The sequence below is a fragment of the Vanacampus margaritifer genome, chromosome 12, assembly GCF_051991255.1.
Source record: "Vanacampus margaritifer isolate UIUO_Vmar chromosome 12, RoL_Vmar_1.0, whole genome shotgun sequence".
In the NCBI taxonomy this organism is placed as follows: Eukaryota; Metazoa; Chordata; class Actinopteri; order Syngnathiformes; family Syngnathidae; genus Vanacampus; species Vanacampus margaritifer.
This window is the reverse complement of record NC_135443.1, coordinates 16,602,670-16,623,612: the sequence shown is the minus strand read 5'-3', so window position 1 is coordinate 16,623,612 and position 20,943 is coordinate 16,602,670. Positions and strand designations below refer to the sequence as shown.

The 20,943-nt window shown below is 37.7% G+C and overlaps 1 protein-coding gene across 3 annotated transcripts in view; it reads right to left on the bottom strand.

The window, feature by feature from the left end:
* Window positions 1-361: 361 nt before the first annotated feature.
* Window positions 362-20,943, bottom strand: part of khdrbs2 (KH domain containing, RNA binding, signal transduction associated 2) — a 58,899-nt gene continuing 38,317 nt past the window's right edge. The window contains exons 7-12 of one of the 3 annotated variants that reach the window (XR_013296329.1): window positions 10,295-10,377; window positions 10,038-10,096; window positions 7,369-7,465; window positions 4,883-4,927; window positions 2,798-2,869; window positions 362-1,205 (exon numbers count right to left, since the gene is read on the bottom strand). Coding sequence is in view for 2 of the 3 variants with exons in the window: in XM_077582981.1 (XP_077439107.1) it covers window positions 7,371-7,465; window positions 10,038-10,096; window positions 10,295-10,377 (237 nt within the window). In the remaining variant the exon portion in view is untranslated. Of the gene's footprint in view, window positions 1,206-2,797; window positions 2,870-4,882; window positions 4,928-5,009; window positions 5,025-7,366; window positions 7,466-10,037; window positions 10,097-10,294; window positions 10,378-20,943 lie in introns of those variants that run through there. The other 2 variants (XM_077582981.1, XM_077582980.1) reach the window with 2 other exon arrangements.

The window sequence follows — 20,943 nt, the reverse complement described above, 5'->3', positions numbered from 1 at the left end:
CCAAATGTGTTCATTAATACAATAATTTTGTCTAGTGATTTTGATTCATTATTCACAAGAATTACCAAATATTTTGAGGAAAGAAATAAATGCAATTCTGGACACAGAGGTCCAAAATCTAAGACAATAAAAAATAAATGAATGAATAAATATATATATATATATATATGTATGTATGTATATTAGAGCTGTCAAACTATTTTTTTTTAATCTGATTAATCACATCTTAGAATTTTATTAATCACGATTAATCGCTTAATTGAAGGCTTTTTTTATTAAAAAAATGTGCCCGCCAAATTTAGAGCAACTGTTATGTGTTAATTTTTTTTGACTCTTAATGTTATGAGGACGTCTTCAACATGTTTTGATCCACTAAACATGCTCATCCTCCTCTTTTTCTAATCAGTTAATTACTTGCATAATTTAAAATGTAAAAAAAATGACCTCAATATTTTGACATGGAACAAATATTCTGAATGTCATACTCAAACATTTATTAAATGCTTTACTTGCATGTAGTTATGTTTATTGCTCAAACACAACCTTTAGTGTAACCATCCACTGTCAGCTAAAAGATCATCTGCTAACAAAATTAATAATGTGATTAATCTGTGTTAATACAAGATTAATTTATATATATATATATATATATATATATATATATGAATTCAGGATCTCATCCATTGGTGTCATATCATGCTTAATTGTGTTTACATACAAATCATATATTGAACTAAAAAAAATAAAAAAGTCAACTAGGATTACCACCAACTTTGACTTTAAGGACAATATGGTGAAAAAAGTAAAACAATCCAAAACTGTTATGTATATTGCTTTCTCATCGTTTTTATAAAAAAAAGAATACTCTTTTACCAGCGTATCAGTGACAATGTCAAATGGGAACATGACGCATATAACAAAAAAGTCATCAAAAATAAAGTTCCAACTGTTTTTTAAAAATTGTATTTAGTTACAACTAGTAACAACAGACAATTCATGTGTCTACTAATGGACCACATAAGGTTTCCCAGGGACCATCAATGGTCCACTAACCACAACTTGAATGCATTGCTTACGCCTGGCAAGTCACTGTCAGTCAAACTCGGTCGTTTCCATCGCATCCATACATGCACAAACCAAAATATCGTTTTGTGTCAACAGAAAGGCTCCGTCCACTTCTTTCATGCTGCATTCTGCGCCCAGGGCTGTGTAAAGAGGGAAAAAACACAGTGACTCTTTGTGTGGACTGAAGGATAAAGAAATGTGATGACAGCCGCAAAGTCTTTAAGCACCTTAGACTTGAGTATTTCTGAAAAACAAGTCAAATACACAGTGAGTAGAATGATCCTTTTGGAAAATCCTGCATGTAATCTGAATGGGAGAGGAGTTTCATCAGTTGCATTGACACCCCCATAAAACTGCAGTGACAAGCTTCTTGTGAAATGGATTTCAAAGGCATTTGCAAATGGATGCATGCATAACAAACGGCATCCAGTACGTATGCTATATACTAGGGGTATGAATTGCCTAGTACCTGGCGATTCGATTTGTATCACGATTCATAGGTCACAATTTGATTTGATACCGATAAATCCTGATACGAATCTATAAATTGATTATTGAGATTTTTTTTTTAAATTTTTACTCAAATTTAGAAAATACTAATCAGTAAACGTGTACATGTACACTGTAAGATTTGTATGAAAATGTATTTATTTATCGGAAAATTCAGGCTTATAACTGAGCCACTGCTATTAACAAACAGGTTGCAGTCTGTTTCATGTTTGAACAGCACTGAAATAAAATATTAAGGCTTAATGTTCCATTAATATAACATTCTTCCATGCTTAATGTGTGAATCCTAACCCTAGGTAAGACGTTTTATTGAATATTCCCATAAAAAATTGATGTTTAAAAATCGATTCGGCCGCATATCGAATCGATTCGAGAATTGCTCGATATATAGCCGAATCGATTTTTTCTAACACCCCTACTATATACTCAGAGACTCCACTTAGGAGGGACAAAAAACTGAAGTTATAGGGTAACTACAGCATATTGTCGCTGTCTTGTGAAAAACTCTTATGCCCATTTTTATGTATTTATTTATTTACATTTTTGGGGATGTCTGCATTCAGTTTCATCTCCTAAACGTAAAAATGTAAAAAAAAAAAAAAAAAAAATTTTTTTCACAGTGCGACAATATGTATACAACAAGTGCAACGACAACTGCACGAGGGCTCAACATTTGACAATTTTGAAAACGGACATTTTTCGTCAAGGTGACACCCTTGAGATTGTGGAAGCAGAAATTGATTAGCTGGGCTCTGACAGATGCGATTGGCGCACGTAAAGTGCTTTTATACAGTTAAACTGCAAGCTCGCTTGTGGATGACGTAGTCGGCAGCTCAAGTTACGCGTGCAATTGGAGACCGCCCCCGATGGTGCATCTATGTGTGCCCCCCTCTAACCAGTTGTGACACATGGTCAGAGCTGCTATTAACATATTTATAAAATAATGTTAATCATTGATTCAGTGTTTCTACAATGATTCAGAGGGACTGTTGTCAAATTTCTAAATGAAATACAATTCACCACATACGTCGGCACCTGCACCACCATTTAGATGTGCTATTTGCGAGTCTAAAATCTTTTTGTCACCAAATTGTGTATCTGCCAAATTCATAAACACACTACTGTATGCTTGCTTGACTTGTAACCAAAAAGAAGACATTTTGAATGTATGAAAACATGTCTACTAGTTCTAATTTCGTGTAAAACATATTTGCATACATACCACACTGCTCTCTTGACCAATGATGAGCGCCGAACCCATCCACTTGCAGCAACCTCTGCAATCTACATTGTCCTAAAAGAAAAGCAGTACCATACAAAGCGTCACTCCACAATCAAGTATTATCCACGTACAGGAAAAACGTTTGATGCTAATCGAAGCGGTATAAAAATAAAAACTAGAAAAATTCCCGCGGAAATTTTGAATGGGACTGCTGACTCTTGTAAATGAGCTGAACAGTTTAAAATTTAAACGACTGTAATCGGTCAAGAAATGTGGAAGTTAACCACAATCAACATCAAATAAAAGTATCTTACTGTCCATAAAAAAATGTCAATGAGCTGAACAGTTTAAAATTTAAACGACTGGAATCGGTCAAGAAATGTGGAAGTTAACCATAATCAACATCAACTAAAAGTATGTCACTGTCCCTGAAAATGTATTTTAAAAAATGTAAATGAGCTGAACAGTTTAAAATTTAAACGACTGGAATCGGTCAAGAAATGTGGAAGTTAACCATAATCAACATCAACTAAAAGTATCTTACTGTCCCTTTAAGAAAAATGCAAATTCACGCACACGCATTTGACTTGGAGACGTCACGCACCCACATTCCATTGATATTGTATGAGAGACGCACACCTCGAACAAAAGCCTCTCACGACTTAACGGTTTAAGATGCAGATTCAAGAAATGGCTCGTTAGGACGGCAAAGGTTTGGGGAACGCGAGCATGTTCTCACTTTTTTAATCGGATGAAAAATGACCAAATGAGAGCAGGTTGAAAACTTATGATTTATCCAAAATGAAGAGGAAAAAGGAGGCGAATTTAACATGGAAAAGATAGGCGAGTTAGTCCGACTTCTCCTCGCTTAAAGTGAAAATAAAGGTACTAAATGACACCTTAGCCAAATAAAAATTAGTTTATCTGAAAGAAGAGACTTGTCACTACAAAATGTGAGAATTTGATGTCTAGTGAGCAAAGATTGTGGCCATGGTGACGAGTTGAAGTGAAACTTTTGACTTTTGGAAATATATTTTTTTGGTTCCCGCCACTCAAAGCCTAATTGCTCCACAGAGTGTAATAGAAGGCTATTTCACTCACTGTCTTTGAACCCGCACAGGGGGGAGAGCTTTCATTCCTTAAAATAAATTTCGACACTGAGCTAAAGATGGGAAAAATTGCTACAAAATGAGCTAAAATTCATATCGGTCGGATAACGTATGCGCGCGCATCTGTAATTTGTTCCCCCTTTCTCCATTCATTTCCTATGGGAGTTTTTTGGGAATTGCGTCACCATGGTAACTCCGAAATCCTAGAAAAGTAATGCCGCACCGAGTCAGATCGAGCCGCAACGTTGAGACCTCATTTGTCCCTTTGCGATCTACGGTACGGGCCGCATTTTTGCCGAAAAATCTGGGGATTTTCTAGGGTGGAGTGTAATATGTGCTGCTTTCAGCAGTCCCATAATAAAAGTCTGCCTGAGTGTTTGTACAAAAGTGTTTTTCAGGTGCACTAACTTGCAGAGCTACAAATTATTGCATTGACACAATTTTAACTTATGATTGATTGATTGATTAAGGTTCAGTGCCAATCAATACTCCAATCAAATTGCAGTATTTATTTCTTATTCCTTTTGTCTAAGCTACTGTACTTTATTGTAGGCCCGTGTTCGATGTTTTTTTAATGGGCTGTCAGAGTTATAAAAGCAGCTCTTTGCAACCCTGTAGGAAATTTCAAATGAGCTCATATTTGCAAAGTACATTTCAAATCCCACAGCATGAAACACAAAAGGGGCTCGTTCTTTTGTAAATGGTGCTCAGAACATGCACCTTTTCAAGTGCATTTAAAGGTTTTGTGCTGATTTTCAGCACACCGTGAATGAGAACAAATAGAAAACCTTACATTCATTAATTGGAATATGAGTTAACCTTCAAAAAGATATGAGCCAAAGCTGATAATGTCTTTTTATTACCTGTCTATATAAATGTGAACAACCGCAATGTTGCATAATGACATGCCTGCAGAGTTGAGTTTTATTGGTTTGTTTTATTGTTTTATAGAGTGTGTGTAAATGCATCCTCTCACCTGTTTTATGACCCATACGTCTTGACCACTAGAGTGCTTTTATACCTAAAAAGAAAACAAACACATTTTATTTTGTATAAAAAGTACTAACGTGGTAAAAAAAAAAAATCCTTACATGCATTTAAGTCACTGCATTCCATCACTGTGAAAAAAGTAAACCAATTTAAGGTAAAGGCCTGGAATTGAAAGTATTATAGTTTTGAACTTAATTCACGTGACATTTAGAACATAATTTTAGTCTTGTTTATCATCGGTAACAATTTATAAGCATCTAATTAGAGGAACTTTTAAACCAGCAGGAATGTTTATTCTGGGCAGGTTTACTTTTTTGTTAGTGGATGTTAGATTTGAATATTAAATCAGTATTTTAATTACCTGTTTAGAGTTTAACTGGTCAGCAGCGATGAGGTTTAAACGATGCATTGCAAGATCTTAAATTCAATGACAGAAAAAGATATGTTAAAAGAGACATTGTAGAGTAGGCAAAACAAAAAACGCTGCAATCTTTTCACTTAGAAATTAAAAGTATGTTGGTTGTGCTCTTAATTCACAGCTTGTATTAATATTTAATATAACACAATATAAGGGACGTCTTACCTCTTTAACAGCATGTGATTCTCAGTGTCAATCAGTCTGTTTACTGATGTCAAACTTCAAGATGGATTAAGGGAAAACAATGTTAATTCCTACATAAGGAAGTTATCATATAAATGTCAAGGATGTTTATGCATAAATTTAAATGATAAATATTAAATAGGATTGCTTTGTGGGCTCTTAGTGTATAAACAGTATGACATTTTGTCAGCGTATTAAACTGAAAACCAAACAAACGTGCATAGCCGTACTGTACTGTACACATGGTGCAGGGTTTTATGTTAATTTTTATTAAATACTTTATGTACAAAGACAGATTGGACACACAGAATAAAAGCACTAATTATAAAGTACACACACTGTACATTACTTGATTGCTTTCAACCACAGAGAAAAACTGTCGTAAAAGAAAGAGATGTGATTAGACCTAATTAGTCTTTCTTAACACGACATCTTCATGTAGAGGGGAAACACGGGGGTCATTTAGAACTGCATTTTATTCTTTGATTTACTTTCTCCTTCCTATTGTTTTTTCTTTTCTTCAAACCATGCTATTACGTCCAAGCTATACAGTGAGCACAAACCTGCAATTCCAAAATTGTGTCTAACTAAAAGTGGTGTACAGAAATCTTATTATTATTATTTTTAATGAGGATTGACGGTGGATTTTAATCATTTAAAAATTTGGGTGAGTCACAAAATGGCTCACCCACAGGGGAAGACAATTTTACCACATGTTGCATTGGTGGAAAGAAATGAAAGTAAGACAAACCCCCCCCACCCCACCCCCATTTTTTTTTTTTACATTTGTGCACAAAGCATTTCCCCACTTATGCGCAAACAAAGACAATTTACAATATGAGCTTTAGAACAGGGGATTTCCAAAGTGTTTTCAATGTCGATTTCAGTGTTTTTTTTCTTACTAAATAAGAATAACTCATCAGAAATCAGTTATATAATAATAATAATAATACAGTGGAACCTCGGAGTTTGAACGTCTCGGAACTCGCACAATTCGGACTTCAACCAAAAAATCGGAGTAAAAAAATGCCTCGGAGTTTGAACTCATTTTCGGAGTTCGAACACCCAAGCAAAGCAAGCTAAGCCGAACGTAACTTGAAAACGGGTAGCCGAGTGAAGTTGAGCGAAGCCGAGCAATGCCGAATGCTCACGTTGCGGTAGTTGAGACGATGCACTGCTCATTTCCAGTCAGATTGTGAATACTCCCGGAAGTGCTCCATACCCGCGAGTTCATTTGGATTTTTCCACGACAATTTTCTTCGCCATGGGCACAAATAAAGACAACAGTACTACGAACCACAGTGGAATTAGAAAGGAGATTATTGTGCCGTTGTAACTACCGTGACTACTTCTGTAAATGTCAATGTAAAATACATAAACTCAGCACTGAACTAAGGCTAGCATGAACATAGCATTTATCATCCACTGATGCCAACACACCACAACAGATAAGGTAAGGTATTTTTATTGTTTAAATACTGTACTGTACTGTAAATGTAAAAAACATAAATAGAAATTAAAATAAGAATTTTCTGTTTTTGGAGCTTAGGAACGGATTAATTGCATTTGCATTATTTCCTATGGGATAAAAGGTTTCAGAGGTTGAACAATTTAGACTTTGAACACTTCGCAGGAACAAATTAAGTTCAAACTCTGAGGTACCACTGTAATAATAATAACTGATCTTTTGAACGACCCCCCCCCCCCCCCCCCAATTTAATGTATGCAGAGCCCTGCTCTCCCCAGATATTGCTTAAGTACCACACTTTGAAAAGCCACTGCTTTAAGGTGTTATCTGAATGAAATGGACAAACAGTATTTGAAATAAATACAAATAATTGGACATAAATTGCAGGTCACATGTGGAGCACCTTCAGTATCGACCATAGGGATGTTTTCTGTATCCCCCTCTTGTCAGCTGTAGAACCGGAGCTTTGAGACTGGGACGGGAATTGGGCCACTCCTCCTCTGGAAAACCAATAAAAGCATCCGAGTTAGTGTGCACAGGTACGCGTCCTGTCACAGTGACTGAATGCATGAACACATTTCATCTGAAGAGATTCTACACAAAATTAATTTTACAAGGACTTTGGCCTCTGTCGGAGCAATGATGTGTTTTGACAGCCGGCAGCTCCATCCTCCCTTAAAGCCACATTACAAAAAGGCGGCCACCTCTTCTGCATGGCACATTGAACAAGCTTCCAAATAGGAAAATGTTTATGGAGCAGAAAATCAAATCATTGCCCTCTTGGTTTTTTTGGTCATCATCGTCATCAACACTCAGAATTTGGTTTTGCAAAAATCCTGCAGAGCTACAGAAACCAGCTGGCAGTGCCACCGCCATCATGTGGCAAGCAGGTCAAGTTGGTGTTTTTGTTGTACAAGGCTTGTTGGTAGAATCTTTTTTTTTTTCTTCTTCTGGAATGAGCCGTTGAGGGCCGACATCCAAGAAGCAAAACACTCCACCTTCACAATGTGCATCCGTCATTTCACGGAGCTCCTTTTGGTGCATTGACTGCAGTTGGAGCCAAGAGGGAATCAGTAGTGGCTTCCAAACCAAGTACCCCAAAATACCAATGCGGGTTTAACATTCAATAACAATAATAGGATCCTGTTAGCAAAAGTAGTTTTTCAGAATTAATTATAATTCCAAGTATGATTGATCATAAAGATGATTGGATATTTATCAAGGGTGTGAAAATTAGCACGTTCATAACCAGTCAATGCATAGTCCCTTAAACACAAATTTTTTCAATGCTGATTACCGCACGGCCCTTATTTGGGTTTATTTCTGGTCACAACCCAGCAGAGAGCCAATGTACTTGTCTAAAGAGGAGAAAGCAATATCATAGTAGTCATTTGGACTGTCAATTCTGCACAGCCCTCTTCGTGCTTCCTGACCTCACACATAGAGGTAGGAAGCCTGGACTGCTGGTTAACAGTCAGCAGCGGTCTAGTGTGCTAAAGCTCCCAAAAAGGTCAAGGAGTAAGTTTGCGTATGTTTGCCTTGCGTCTTGGGGTGAATGCTCTTTTTTAGCCGTGAGGCTAATTTTGTTCAGCAATTCCAAAATACTAGCTCACATAATGTATTAATTTTCTGGCTTCAAAGCCTGAGGTCACATCTCAACAGTGTGTACCATTTTGGGGCTTAACAGAATAAAGGTGTCAACATTCAGTAAGGTTTCACTATGACATAATGTTGCAATAATAAATAGGATAATGAATGATATATTTGTGAGGACTGGGGAGTAGTTGTTAGTTTCAATGAACAAAATGGGCAAGAGTCCACGAGTTGCTTCATTTTCTTATCATTTAACTTTAATTTGACAAGTATAATTTACTGGAAGTGCATCATGAATGTCTAACAGGAGACACTAATGCCACCTAGTAGCGGAACAATTTGATTCATTTAGCTCAAAACAATCATCCATCCATGCATCCATCATTCCACCCCGCCCCTAACTGTTTCCTTTCATTACTTCGAAATAAAGTTATCTTGTTAAAGCAGAACAAAGCAGCGTTTGGCTTTTGTTGATTATGGCGGCACCTTTGGACAAAAGCAGTATTGTTTTCCCTTGAATTTCCCTTGAAAGAACCACATTTCCCATGAGGCCAAGCGCATATCATCGTGAAATCCGGACATCCAAAGAGTCCGCAGTCGGACTGAATTCCATTGTTTCCAGTAGCTATTTTTGTACTGTACTGTACTGTACTGTAACGTGTCTCAGGTATGACAACAGCAGAAAGTGGTTGTGATCTTACCTTCTTTATTTTACACACAAACGGCTGCGCTTCCCTGCGAGTGGCAGAGATCACACCATCCGTCTCAAAGTTGTTTAGTGCCAGTAAAAATGAGACAGACACCCTCAGGCCATGACAAAGGTTTCATTAATCTAGCTGTAAGTCAATGTTTCATCAGCAGAATTGGGAAAATATCAATTGGAGGTTCAAATCCCATTTGGTGTTACTCTCAGTTGACTTAATGTTATTCTCTGTACTTCCAGTTGGAAGAAAAATGTATGTTAAAAGTCTCATTCCCACTGATATGCGATGAGAATGAATTTCTCTGAATTGCAATGCATTCAATTCCACTTCCTGTCATTCAAATTCAATTCAACATCCTGTGGTGTTCAAATTCAAATTCATCCACTGAATTGAATTGAATAAAGAATTTTGCACGGGCCTGGTATACATACGTATAGTATTTAAATAGTTATATTATTCATCCATCCTTCCATCCATTTTCTTAACTGCTTATTCCTCACAAGGGTCGCGGGGGCGCTGCAGCTTATCCCAGCTGGCAGTAGGCGGGGTACACCCTGAACTGGTTGCCAGCCAATCGCTTGTTATATTATTTAAATATTTATGAAAAGTATGCACTTTTCATTTTTGTTAAATAAAAAAAAAAGTGGCATAAACTGTATTTCAGTAGAACAGCAGTTACCAAACTACCAGAGTTAAAAAAAAATTATAAAATGTTATATTATAAAAAATAACAATAAAAAGGTAAAATAATTCATAAGTTACCATTGTCACTTACCATAGTTGTTGTAGGATTCGTCATTTGTTCCTTGTCCATATTCATAATATTCTGAGATGCTAAATGAGAAAGACGTCAACATTACCAAATGTTAGTTTATTCGATGCATCAAGTTACGATTACAAAACTATTACAGTACTCCTTTTCAAATATTTGCTGTCTAAAAATAACATTTGGATATGTTTTGTGTACATGCTGTGCCAAGAGATGCACGTCTGCAGACAATGCCGAATTATTGAACAGCGTGTTAGCGTCACCTCTTCGACTGATTGCTGTAGTTATCGTCATAGGCGTCGTAGCTGTCGTCATCGTATTCTCCGCCATATCCATCATCGTAGCCCTGTGAGAGGAGAGCGTGTGAGCAAAACAGTTGACTCATTTACTCATTGCACTCCAAGTGAAAACAATCAATGCTTAGTACTGCAGGCAGTGTCCGTAATGCGGGAGGAAACAGGAGCAATGCATGCCCTGTCGCAATTATTGATTAAGGTTTGCAGGAGAACATGTTTTTTCATTGGAGCAAAATGAACACCTTGCAAGGTTTCAATTTCAATGTGGAGCTCAACTACTGATAAGCGGCTATAAAGAGAACATGAACAAACATCCACTGACAACACTGCAAATACCAAACAAGAATGCCAGATAACAAACAATATATTCTCTGATAAGGTAGCTTTCATCTTTTGGTAACGACATGTTTGTTTTGTGCTTGTAAAACAGTGGTGTCCAGACTATCGCCTGGGGCCACTGTCCAATTTTTAGCGGCCCGCAGCAAATACAAAAAAATACGTTTTTTCTTTGTCAGTCAGATTTGTGAATATTAATTACCATAATTTCTTGAGACAAAATTAAATTACATATTGAGTCTATAGAATGTGACAAATGTTCATAATTTCTCATGTACAATATTTTTTCCTGTTGCAAAAATAAGTTAGTCTTGAGAAATGACAGCACGATCTCCATGTAAAATCTGCTTTAAAGATTGTTGTCTTATTACAGATTGCTCTTGTTTTAGATCTCAATATTGAAATCTACTCAGGGCAGGGGCGTATCTATTCTAGTAGGATACACGACCAAAGGCTATCCCAAAATCATGAAAAAGCCTAAAGTAGTTTACCTTTTCATCTTTAATAGAAATCTGTAGTGTATATAATTGCTTGATGGGTTAATTTTAGTGTGTAATAAAGCCCAGAGTGTCATAGTGGCCCTTGCTTTCTTTAATTTTTCTGTCTGTGGCCCTTGGAGAAAAATTTTGGACACCCCATGTCTTAACACTTCCCATCCAAACAAATCAATGTCGTTTGCCTTGGACCAAAGTGGAACGAAATTTTTAATACATTCACAGGAAACTTTTTGATTGCAAGGACGTAACTCGATAAAGCGCCCATTCATCACGATTGGCGATTTTTCTTCAATTAATCTAACAAGGCCAAAGCTGAGAATCAAGCCAGAATCTCAGAACTGTGAGGCACACATGAAACACTAAAATTAGACAGTGCTGCCCATTTTACCCGAAGATTTATGTTGAATTTTACTTTCATGGTTCCGCTGTCCAAGTTAATCCCTTTAAAAACACTATCAGCAGTGACAATGTGCCCTTGTGTCCTCTAATTAACGAGGCATAGCTCTTTTAGTTTGACACTCATCTGTAAAAGTAAAAGAAATAACACGGGCCCATTTATACGGGCAGGTAGGAATAAATCAAATGTTAACACAAAGGTGGAGGGTTCTTATTGGGCATAATTAGGACAGCAAGGAGCTGAAGGCCCGTAGCCATGTGCTTCATTATCAGTTGACAACCTGCATTTCCCCCGACAGTGACGGATCTTCACGCTGGGCTGCCTCTGAATGTGTGATGGGAAGGAAAATGAGATTTGCGCCATTTTTTGTCTTTGTGAATGGTTGTCGTTCTTCACGCTTTCCACCTCTGCAAATGCACCTTTTGTTCAGGCAAATTCTCATTATTTATTCACACGGCCTGCTCAAATCACACCCTTATTATCGCCTCAAAACTGTGATAAGCTGAATCTATTTTGCACATGACTTCTCGCTTCCATTGTGTGTTGCTTGGTTGAAAGAGGTTAAAAAGTGCAAAACGAATCTGACTAAGTTGAACAAATTGTTGTGATTTATAATTCTGCTTAAGTTGTGCATTCAATTAAATACCAAGAAGAGTAAGTCATACGTGTTTGAATAAACACAGATTTCTAAAGAGAGCAGCAGATGAGCATGTTGTCCTCAGACGTGGCCTGAAAAAGTGCTCCCCTCCTCGAAAAACACAAATCTGAAGCATCTTTCCGGGAAAAGCTAAACTGGGAGGATTTTTCTTCTCATTTCAAAAGGGTGTCTTGCAGCTTCCACAGACGATGGAGTTTCTTTTTTCCCCCCTCAAAGCCTCCCAAAGCTCTGTGTTTAATCACATTAGCGTTTTTTCAGCCCTGTTATGGTTGCAGGGCTCAGGTTTTGCAGAAGCAAGCAATGCATTTCAAATTTGACCAACAATTTCCAGACTCACCATGTTATAGATGTAGAATATAAGTCTGATTATAACAAATACACAAGCCAAATTGTTTACCCTTAAGTACTTTTGACTTTTTCTGTACATTTCAATGCTGTTTATCATACATGCGGCTTTGCTTTTTCTATCATTAAAAAAAAATGCTTTCAAATTTCTTTACCATGCGTCTTTACTTTCCATCCTTTTTTAAAACATTAAAATAAAATCAAAATTATATTTTACTGGCGACTTTACTTTCCTTACTTGTTTTTCATGTTTTTAACCATAGCTTACTGTACATTTCTCATCCTGAAATACATTTGACATTTTTCCTATTTAAAAAATAGTTGATATTGTCATGTCGTTTTGTAACATGCATTTTAGCGCACAATTCTTTATGATGCCTTTCATTGTCATTTCTCTTTCTACATTTGTTTCTGCTGTTGTATTTATACATATTCTTATATTTCACAGTATATCGTACCATTAACTTTCATATTGATTGAATAAATAATAAACATCCACACACACTCAGGTTTTCATGTTATAATTTATGCATAAATATTAATATAAATCTAATGAATTCATTTTATATTCTCCATCCAGTAAGTTATGGTACATAACAACAACATCATATTTCTTATTTAAATTTTTTTATTAATTGTCGTTAGATATATGGATACCAGGAAACAGTATCGGGTCGATAACCAGCCTTATTTCAAGGTAACGGGTACTTGCGAAGGTGGCCAATACCAGTATCGACCACTCTCAAGTCTTGTGGCAGTTTTATGATCAGGTGCTAGAAATTAAAAATAAAGAGAATTTAAAAAATGCGATTAAATCCATGCAAGGAAAATTTATATTTGAATATCTTTGTATAAAATTATCTATCTTTAAAAAAAAATGTATACAAAAAACTAGTAGTATTGGTTCATGGTATCAGTATCGGTGACTACTCAAAAGTCACATACTCGTACTGGTATCAGTCTGGGAAAAAAAGTAGTAGTATTGAACATCCATAATCATAGTGTTTGTCGGTACTAAATAAGGTTTATGTCATAAGGTATGATTATTGGCACATTAATAATAATAATAATAACAATTACAGATGTTCGATACTACTTTTTTCAGACCTATATACGTACGAGTACTCAACTCTTGAGTATATCCCAATATAGCATGTTTCCTTAAAATGTTATGAAATGAAGGGCAATTTTCTATTCTTCTAATTTCTAGTTCCAGATAATAAAACGGCAAGCAAGAGAGTCACGAGTAACGATACCTTGAAAAAAACAATACTGAGACCTTGTATCAGTACTCGCCCATCCCTAATAACAATACATTCCTAAAAAAGCAATTATAATCCATAATCGTTCAATACCTTGGTAGTCATAGTAAGTCCATCGGTAGAAAACGCTATTTACTCTTTCTTTGAATACGCCTTTGCTTTTCCTTTCATGCTGTTCTGCCACATTCAACAAAAGGAACACATATTTAAAGTACCGGTAAGTAGCCCCAAATTATCTCCCATGCTGTTGTAGCATACTGTGATAGAGGAAAAACATTAATATTACATCTTAGCAGCGGAACGTTTGCTGAAAAAGCAGATATGTTATCTCTGGAAAACAGTCCTCCTTTGACTGGATAAGAGATCTGCATTAGAAGCGCTTTCATATCATAGCAAACGCGGAATTTTGCAGCTTAGTGAAGATGAGTGATTGATGTCCAGAAGTAGAAAATGCCAGCCCACATCAAACTGTTTGAAAATTGAGCTTGAATACCATAATAAGAATGCAAATGTTGACTTTTCGTTGACCATCAATATTTGGAGTGTTGCCAGGAAAATAGTGTACAAAATGGATGGACAATATATATGATGTCTGCTTGACAAGGTGAGTGTGTGTGTGTATACAGCATACAGCTCTTAATTGATGACATCTTCCATGACTGTGTAAATAAAGCATGTACTGCAAATAATGTTTGTCATTTTGACATATAGCCCATATACAACCCTCGCACCCACGCCACTCATTGCATTAATGCCCTTCAATCCTGATGGTCTTCTTTTAAGAGCTAGAATGATGCTCTCTGTCATTTAACTACATGGCGGCACAACAGGGTTCATTAATCCCAAATAGTCCCTTGAGAGGTTTAGTGTTGACAACCACACTCACGCCACATAAAGTGGATATCACGTATCACAGAAGGGCCATGACTACTGTATAATTGCATGCATTTGTATTTAACTACATGATGTGGGGGTCATGAATATGGAATATTTCGATCCACCCATCACAAGTTTGCCTCTTTACTCATGAGTTTGTAGAATGGAAATTAACCACAGAGCCCATGTTTTCTTAAAGTTTAAGTCAATCTTAAACATTTCTTGACAATATGTTATATGTGACCTCACTAGTCTAAAAATGAAAATTCTGATTAATATTACATTTGTAGAATGAGAGTTATGAAGCAAAATCCAGCCGCTTTTATCCATCCCAGGGGGCGGCCATTTTGCCACTTGCTGTCGACTGAAGATAACATCACTGTTGCTCACCTGATTTCTGAAGCTGAGCTGTTGGTTGTTACCTGAGACATGAGCAACATGATGTCATCTTCAGACTAGCTTCAGAAAACAGAGGAGCTGTAATTGGTCGTTGCCTGAGTCCTGAGCAACTGTGATCTCATTTTCAGTTGACGGCAAGCAACAAAATGGCCGCCCCCTCACATGGATAAAATTGGTGGATTTTTCTGGTTAATTTATATTCAACAAGCATAATATTAATCAGCATGCTGTGTTTAGACTAGTGGGGCTACACAGAATAGATTATTGTAAAGAACATTTTTGGTTGAGTCAGTTGGTTCCCCCTTAAGTCTTTTTGTCTGCAAAAACAATTGAAACATCAGCAATCACCTGCTTGGATATTACATCAGATCAGCAATGAAATCAATAGGGGAACTAAAGGAATTAAAGTGAATAAACGAAAAAATATAACAATGTGACTTCAAAATAACAACAAAAAATACACTTATTGTTGGAGCCACAATTGGTTTATTTGAAATATTTTATGTTGACAATCTGTGTTTATAATTTAGGCTCAATGTTGTGTTTTATAATTGTAAACCTGTTGTATATATACTTTAATTTTCGAATATTTGGAAGGATGACGCCCCCTTTGTGTTATTAAGGTATGACAAGCTTATGTTGGCACTGATTAGCAAATACAAGGCAGGTGTGCCAGGTACCAACGTGGAAACTGGACTTTTTGCCTTTTTGCTTTCACACAAACAGGGTAGCTTGACCATTAATACCATTTTGCATTTTGAATACATTTTGGTTTTTGGATCTCTTGGAACTGTGAATTGTCTGGAAATCATTTAGATCTCAATAGTAGGGATGGCAGAAATGGAACATTGAAACGATTGATTCACAAAAATAATCGATCTTTTGGAACGTTCGAAACATCTCCCCACAGCGACATCTGGTGGCCAGGTGTGAAATATTACAATCAAACAGTAGCTTAGTGTTGCCAGCTCCCCAGACTGGCTGTCATCACCTAATTTACACAACTGGCAATCGGCCTATACTGTAATTGTAATGGATGCCATAAGAGAGAGAAATAATATCATGGGAAACAAAAACTGAATAACCCCTACCCGGTTAAAATAAGTATAGAAGTACAAATGAGGTTTTTGGTGCTGATACTTGGTTTGTTTTTAATTTTGCCTCGACTTAAATGCTTTGATGAAACCCCCAGTGCTATCACATTTAATCAAAAACTACATTTCAAAGGCTTTTTTTTTTTTACAGACCTTTTTCTCATCCCATTGTACGGATGCATTACCACTAAGCCAACTGCCGCGTTCAAAGAGTTCAAGAGGATATTGCCATTTTATCATGTAGGGCGATGAATCAGCAAAACAATTTTACATACAAAGTATACTTAGGTTGGATTTATTTCAGATTTAAGACATTTTGATATAGTGCAATGGTCCAGATTTAATTTAAATTTAGAGGCACTTGCTGAAATTATGTGATGTTTGGAGGCGTAATGGAATGCGATTAGGCTGTCACATGACATCTTGATTCTGAGATAGATTTAGGATTGCGAAGTTCCGCCTGGGTTCCGGTACGTACCAAAACACAGTTTAAATTTTGCCATCACTACACAATAAACTATTCCAACTTTCATTATGGACTCTTGGATTCTTGGAAAATGCGTTAGAAACCCTACCCCGATTTGAACAAGCCTGGACATCGAAAGCACGTACACTTATGTTCACACCTTGGGACAATTTATGGTCTTCATAAATGTGCCTTTGTAGCATCCATCTGGCAGATGTAGCGGTGCCAGAAAGGTTATAGCAAGGTGAGATTTGTGGTAGAAAGAAATAGGGAAAGATTCATAAATTATGAAAAGGCACAGAAACATGATCACCAGCAGCTTGCTTGTACTTTCTGTTGAAGTTTTAAATCAATACCACCCTCAATAGGTGCCATTATGGACACGGTATCACTTTTAGGAGAAAGCCTGACACTTTGACAGCGTCCATCAGTCATCGGCCTCTGGAGAAATTGACACAATATCCACACAGGGCGCATCTTTGCAAAGCCAAACCTGCCCCTGCTGAGCAGTTTTTCTTTCAAAAGCTCACTCAAAGTAGAATGTTGGGTTTGGCATAGAGAGAAGCATTACACTGACCCAAAACTCAATCATTGGGGGAAAAATACAACAACCCTTTTGTTTAAAAAAAAAAAAAAAAGATCTCTCAGCCCTCGGAATACGCTCGAGGTAAACTGTGTAATGTAGCAGAAAAAAACTCCCGCCAAAGTAAGATATGAGAGAATAAAATGTTCAGGACAAACTCATCTTCTTCCTGTAATCCCCTCGTCTCTCTGCTCCCAACCTCCTTTCCAACCTCCAATTACAAAGAGAAAAAAAACGTTGCGCTTTTTCACTTTGCAGAAATACGCAGGCTCCACATCAGAACTCGATTTGGTTTGGTAATGAGACTGTGCTTGCGCATCTCCCTGTGCAGACAGCCCAATCTTCACATGCCAGCACACAAGGGGGGCCTCTGCTTAGCAGGGAGCCTCGGATGGGCTCGGCTGCTGAAAGGGTTGCCTTTTTATGTTTGGGTGGAACTTGGAGATCACCTTGAGATCTAAAACCACCTTGACAAAAATCTCCAAATCGAAAGACAATCGCACTTTTGAATTGAAGTGTTTTTGATATGAGTCTCTCGCGTGAACTACTGCGAGTACAAGGCAGTTGAGGTTTCAAAAGATGTTCATATTATAACAGTGGTTCTGAACCCGGGTTTGGCGAAGGTCAATATACACATGATGATACGCCCACCTTGGCCTATCTTCGCAACAGATTTTTGACTGTTGCGATGGTACGTCGTGTGATTTCTTTATTTATTATAATCCCTTCATACTATGTCGAGCAAAAAAAGAAAGTGGTTGAACGAATATGTACAATATGGATTAACATGTATGACAGAACGTATGGTGTTCCGCAGCGTTCAATTTTGGGGCCTCTGCTGTTTTCATTGTATCTGCTGCCACTGAGTTCCATCATAAGAAAACAGCGGTGGTTGTTTTGAAGTGCTCTATAAATATAGAGTTGAGCTGAGTGAGTCAGCGTCCTAAATGCACAACTGTACCTCAAACCAAGGTAAGAACCAATCTATTATAAGCAGTTTTTTTTCCCAGGTCCATATTGTGCTCCCCTTTAACTCTTTCACTGCCACTGACGTTAAAAGACGTCAAGTAAAAACCTACGGAGGGCCGCCAATGACGTTAAAAGACGTCATCCAATTTTTAAATTTTTTTTTGGGGAAACGTGTGCAGGCAAGCCTTCCGCAGCTGTGGTGAAAGTTTCAAGCAGGTCTATTGAGCCTAATGACTATTTTTGGCCCCTAGAGGGCAGCGATGACTCTCTTTTGACAAGATTGGGTGGGCGTCAGTAGAAGACGTGAGGCGGGGCTAGAGTGTTGAGGGGACAATGGCTGAAGAAGCCATAATGGCGGCCGCTTGCAAGCAGCTCACGGTCGAGCCGTTTTTTTCAAAGACATCGACCAACGATAAAGAGCACATTGATGACGACGATGATCATCATCGATGATGATGATGGTGACTCCGAGGTTGACGACGAAGTTGGAAGAGCTGACGCGGCGGCTATGACGACGTTATAAAGGTTCACGGGCGAGCGATACTGACACCGGAAAACACGGAGCACAACGTGACGTGAGGCGCAGCTAGAGGGAACAATGGCTGGGGAAGGGAAGAGAACATGGCGACCGGTTGCAAGCAGCTCACGCTCGAGCAGTTTTTTCAAAGACGAAAAGCATCGACCAACGCTGAAGAGCACATTGATGACGAAGCATTGACGCGGCAGCAGAAGACGTGAGGCGGAGCTAGATGGCTGAAGAAGCGAACAATGGCGACCGGTTGCAAGCAGCTCACACTTGGGAATTTTTTTCAAAGACGAAAGGCATCGACCAACGCTAAAGAGCACATTGATGACGACGATGATCATCATCGATGATGATGATGGTGACTCCGAGGTTGACGCCGAAGTTGGAAGCGCTGACGCGGCGGCTATGACGACGTCATAAAGGTTCACGGGCTAGCAATGCTAACACCGGAAAACGCGGAGCACAACTGAGCACGCTCAGGCGGACGTTTAATCGGACGACGAAGAGTACCCCGAGTCCAATGCATATTCATCGGAGTAGTGGGTACAGTCTGCTACTTGCTATTCCCCGGAAAAAAAGGCCGTCAAGAAAGTGGAACGTCTGCACACGAAACGGACAATCGAAGTGAAACGTATCTGTTGTGCAAATCCTGCTCCGTCTCCTTGCACGCAGGGCAGTGTTACAAAAAGAAAAACTGTATTTGAAACATCCACATAATTGTAAATAGTACCACAGTTGCACACATTTGTAAATAGTTTGCGAAATTGTTTTCTCAAATTGTTACACTGTTGAATGGAAATACGTATTTTGCAAACTAAAACACTTTTTCATTGTTGGTGAAAGCGTTTTACAGAAGTAAAGCACTATTTAGGTGTTTGTGGCATCATTCATGCACAAAAATAAGTGTAGAATTCACTAGAGTGCATGAAATAACATCGTTTCACAAAAAGCTCTTTTTCTCCGCTTTTTGTTTCAAAACAGAGAATTTCGGTGAAAGTAACCATTTTCTATTGTTGATTACTGAAGAACGGAATAAGGTAGGAACAAACTTTTTTTTTCTGATGAATGATGAGAGTCCAATCTTTCATTTGGTAGTATGTGTGTTTCCATAATCCAAACACAACATTTTCTGTGGACCTTGAAAGATCAGTCAAAATGCTTAAATCGGCTGGCACTGGCGACATCCCGTTTCTGAAAACGTCTGGCAGTGAAAGAGTTAAACAAGCACAAGAGTGGGCGTTGTTTTTTCCCCCTTCTCTCCTTCCTCGTGTTTTTTTTTCCCTCCTTTTTTTTCATCTAAAAAACTTGGGGCACTAATTAGTGAACCACCAGGCTTCCCGTTCTGCGATTCTGATATTTTTCATGTTTCTCGGACAGGTTGCGAGTGCAAAGACAAATTCCTTGTGTGTGTACATGGCCAATAAATCTGATTCTGACATTCAACTAGTGTACATCGAACCTCTTTATCACAGGAGATATGTTGCAGACCCAAGTGAAAATCGGCAATACAGTATACAAAGAGCATATAAATGGATTATTTTTGATGGTTTTATCTCCCTCACACACTCTAAACAAATTTAAACTCAACAAAACCACACTTAAATTGATTGAAACACACTTTAGATACATTGTAAATGTATTTGAACAAAAAAAAAATTGCAAACATAAAATGTATAGAAAATATTAAAGTGTCTGTTTTTGTGGGCAGCAGCGGCTCCTGCATGAGCTCATTGTGTTTATGTCTTTTACTGTTACCCTGGAGACTCCTTTACCAAATGTTAGGACATTATTATACTGTAAAAACCCATAAAAAAAGATCAATTGAAAATCCATGAAGTAGAATGGGCATGATGAACAGCAATATAGCAGGGAAACATCTATTTTGACAAATTTTCTGCCACTTACCCAGTTACCGTTAAGTGTCAACATTGAGCTGCTACTATGGATACGCAGGCCCCACAAAAAATATCTGCGCTAACCTTTATTACACAATACACAGTAAATTCTGTAGCGTAAATTTGACTCTATTTAGAGTGGGATCAAATAGACCTCGTTTTAGAGTAATGTTAAATTTGGAAGACAGTAAAATAAAGAATTGAAAAATAGAATAAAAGTCACTCAAGGGTTGAGCAACGAACTCAGGACCTGCAGCTTGGGAGACAGCTGATCTACTTGCCGAGCTACGCAGCTCCTGATGTGCGTTAGTAT